The sequence below is a fragment of the Bison bison genome, unplaced genomic scaffold, assembly GCF_000754665.1.
Source record: "Bison bison bison isolate TAMUID 2011002044 unplaced genomic scaffold, Bison_UMD1.0 scf7180017855410, whole genome shotgun sequence".
NCBI classification, from domain to species: domain Eukaryota; kingdom Metazoa; phylum Chordata; class Mammalia; order Artiodactyla; family Bovidae; genus Bison; species Bison bison.
The window spans coordinates 8,736-11,683 of record NW_011485983.1 but is presented as its reverse complement, the minus strand read 5'-3'; the positions used below and the strand labels follow the sequence as shown (position 1 = coordinate 11,683).

Below are 2,948 nucleotides of genomic sequence, written 5' to 3'. Positions count from 1 at the left end.
GCAGGCCCTCACTACCCGCCGGGCCCTGAAAGGCTGGGCGTCAACCCTGGACAGTTAGTTCTGAAGGTCCTTTCCGGAAGACGCGGAACGGTCCACATCGCCTCCTGCTGCCCCTGCCGCCAGCCTCCCCACCCCCGCCCCAGCCCCCTGGGTAAACATCTCTGCCACAAAATCCTCAAGTCAGACAATAAACGGGGACTAATGACCAGTTTCTCACGGTCTTCTATGGACTGCAGATACTGCTCCTTGCCTCCCTGGGACTCATCCTTCTTCTTTAAGTAAGGCTCGATGGACTTGTACTGAGCATAGAAGTTGCTCAAATCCTGTTAACAGGAAGAGGAAGAAACGGGTCAGATTCCACCGCCACGCTCGGTGCCCTTATGTACCCCGTTTCTTGGACACTGCCTGCACTCCCACCCCGTGACAGGCGGCAGTCAGCCTCTTCCTCTGGCAGACACGTGCAAATCCGTGAAAGGAGAAGTGGTCGCGTGTAGGCGTGCTCAGGAAACCTCTCCTCTAGCCACGTGAGAAACCTTCCCACCCTGCAGTACCTTGTCCCCATGCCCCTGAAAGCACCCAGTGAGGGACAGGGAAGGCGGTCAGATATCGGGGGGTGCAAATTAAAGCTTTCCCAATGGAGATTTTCCACATGAATTCTTTGGTGTTAGGGCTAAATTCTTCATTTCTGAAACTCCCAGGTCTAAAATTCTGTGTCCTGTTACTCCCAAACAATCCTCACCAAAGGAGTGGCTGGAGGATCTTCTAGGCCTTTTATCTTCTGCCATTCACATTCCTTAATTAAACTCATGACAGGAAAGAAACCTGCCTTGAAGAACTACAGCATAACCCACACACCTCCCAACCCACTTAAAAAACAGAACTCACAGGAACAAGGTCCTTTATCACATACATGTGTGGCAGGGGGTAGATTTTGGAAACTTTGCTGAGGTTGGTGTCGATCCTGCGGGTGCACGCCAGAGTGTTGCCTCCGTTGATGTTCATGGCACAGGAGCCGCAGATGCCTGGAGAGGGAACGGGGCGCCCTGACCCACTGCGTCGGCTCCCTGCCAGGCTCCCGCGGCAGCGGGGGGCACCAACACGCACAAGCCGCGCGGAGGCGCCCGCCGCCTTTCCCTCCCCTGCTTCCTAGAACGGAGGCGCTGAAGGCTGGAGACCCAAACCCTGCTGTGAAACCAGGGGCAGCCCTGAGGCTGGAAGGTGCCCGCCCAGGATGGCACTGCTGGCGCCCGAGGGCCCCCGGGTCCTAGCTCCTCGCTCCAGGTCTGCTGAGAGGAAAAACAGCCTTTTCTGTGTGTTTCTTTTTAAAGTAACTGTTACTTGAATTATTTTTAAAAACTCTAAAAAAATTATTTAATTGAAGGACTGCTTTACAGCACCGTGTTGGTTCCTACTGAACTTTTTTTTTGGCCATGCCGCATGGTTTCTGGGGTCTTAGTTCCTCAAGCAGGGGCTGAACCTGGACCCCTGGCAGCGAAAACTCAGAGTCCCAACCACTGGACTGCCTCGGAATTCACCGGACGCAAACCCTCAACAGGTTAAGACCCCATCAGATCACCACTGTCTTGGTCATCTTAAAGTCGAGGCCTGGACACAGGTGACCCAGAGGTTGCTCTGATTCTACTGTCTCCACAAAGCAGCTTGGTGCCTACACTGTGGATATGAAACCCACACGCGTTGCCTTAGCACCGACTTCCCAAGGAGGATGAACTAATGTGAAACCAAACCAAAGTAAGCAAAAGAAGGCGCTGAGCAAGCACCGTGAAATGAGATTTCCTTAGCTTGCACTCATTTCCTGCGTATGGAATTTCTCAGGTATTTCAGGGTTACAAATGACTACTCGATCTAACCCGCTACCACGTCTCTAAAAAAAAAAAAAACAATGAAACTTCCCTTAAAAGGGCTCGCGGGGAAATTCTCTTTACAAACAAGGGAAACAGAAGTAGCCAAAATTAATATCACTCTGCCTTGTTTATTTTTAGCTCACGTGGCCACACCTGGTGTTCTTGGCTCAGAAAGGTTACTGAAAACCGCCTTTATTTCCTGTGCCGTCAGGTTGGTGTTTGATTACAGGAGGATGTTCCCTCAACAGCAGGATTCAGCCAAACTATCGTATGTGTCAGCAGCATGGGCTACATTAAATCCAACCCTGCAAGATTAGCTGAACCACAACAGAGGCTCAGCAGCAGGACTTTTAAACGCTTGAGTCACAGCAGGACACGTGTGCAGCGCGGTGGGCCAGCAGCCCTGACGACCCTTCCTTGTACGGAAGGTATTTTAGGGACAAAGTCAGCCACGGCTTGTGGTCTTGGCCCCAGCAGCCCTGTTCTGGTTTATCCCAGGCTTCCAAGCCAGGCTAAGCGCGTGTACCGCCCGAGGGAACAATTCTAGAATCTGACAGCTCTGCCTGAGTCCTGGCTCCCAACTCACCACCTCCAGGTCCTTCTGGAAGCCCGGACCCTCCACCAAGAGTCAATGACAGCAGTGCCTGTCCGTCTCGCGTGGAGTGCCCAGCGTGGAGTGCGCACAGTCTGTGCGCCACAGCCGGCAGGATCATCAGCTGGCACAGCACGCCTGTGGTTTTTCCCACGCTGGAGAACTCTCTGGATGATTACTTAGGAGTTTTCTTTAAATCAGCTCCTTTTACTTAAATTCTTATTTAAAAAATCATTTCTATCACCGTTCCACTGTTGTGAGTAATTATATTTTTCTAGTACGTAGCTATGAAAGCGAACAATGTCGGTAGCACAGCCTGGAATCAGCAGCGCAATGTAGCAATCGCTGTTCCCACCCAGAACATCCCACTGACCACCTGCTCTGTGTACGTGTGATGCTGGGAGCTGGCAGGGGATGCGAGACTCCCCTGTTGGACAAGTGGTGAGTGTCTAGAAATTCCCCACTACCCCCGAGGGAAGGGGCTCTGTGGCCTC

The 2,948-nt window shown here is 52.3% G+C and overlaps 1 protein-coding gene across 1 annotated transcript in view; it reads right to left on the bottom strand.

Moving 5' to 3' along the window:
* LOC105002322 overlaps positions 1–2,948 on the bottom strand; it is a gene marked incomplete at its 5' end in the record, with an annotated part of 15,205 nt that overhangs the window by 3,618 nt on the left and 8,639 nt on the right. Inside the window, 3 exons of the mRNA XM_010858868.1 lie at positions 207–323; positions 886–1,146; positions 2,736–2,881. Of these exons, the coding sequence (XP_010857170.1) occupies positions 207–323; positions 886–1,146; positions 2,736–2,881 (524 nt within the window). The remainder of the gene's footprint in view (positions 1–206; positions 324–885; positions 1,147–2,735; positions 2,882–2,948) is intronic.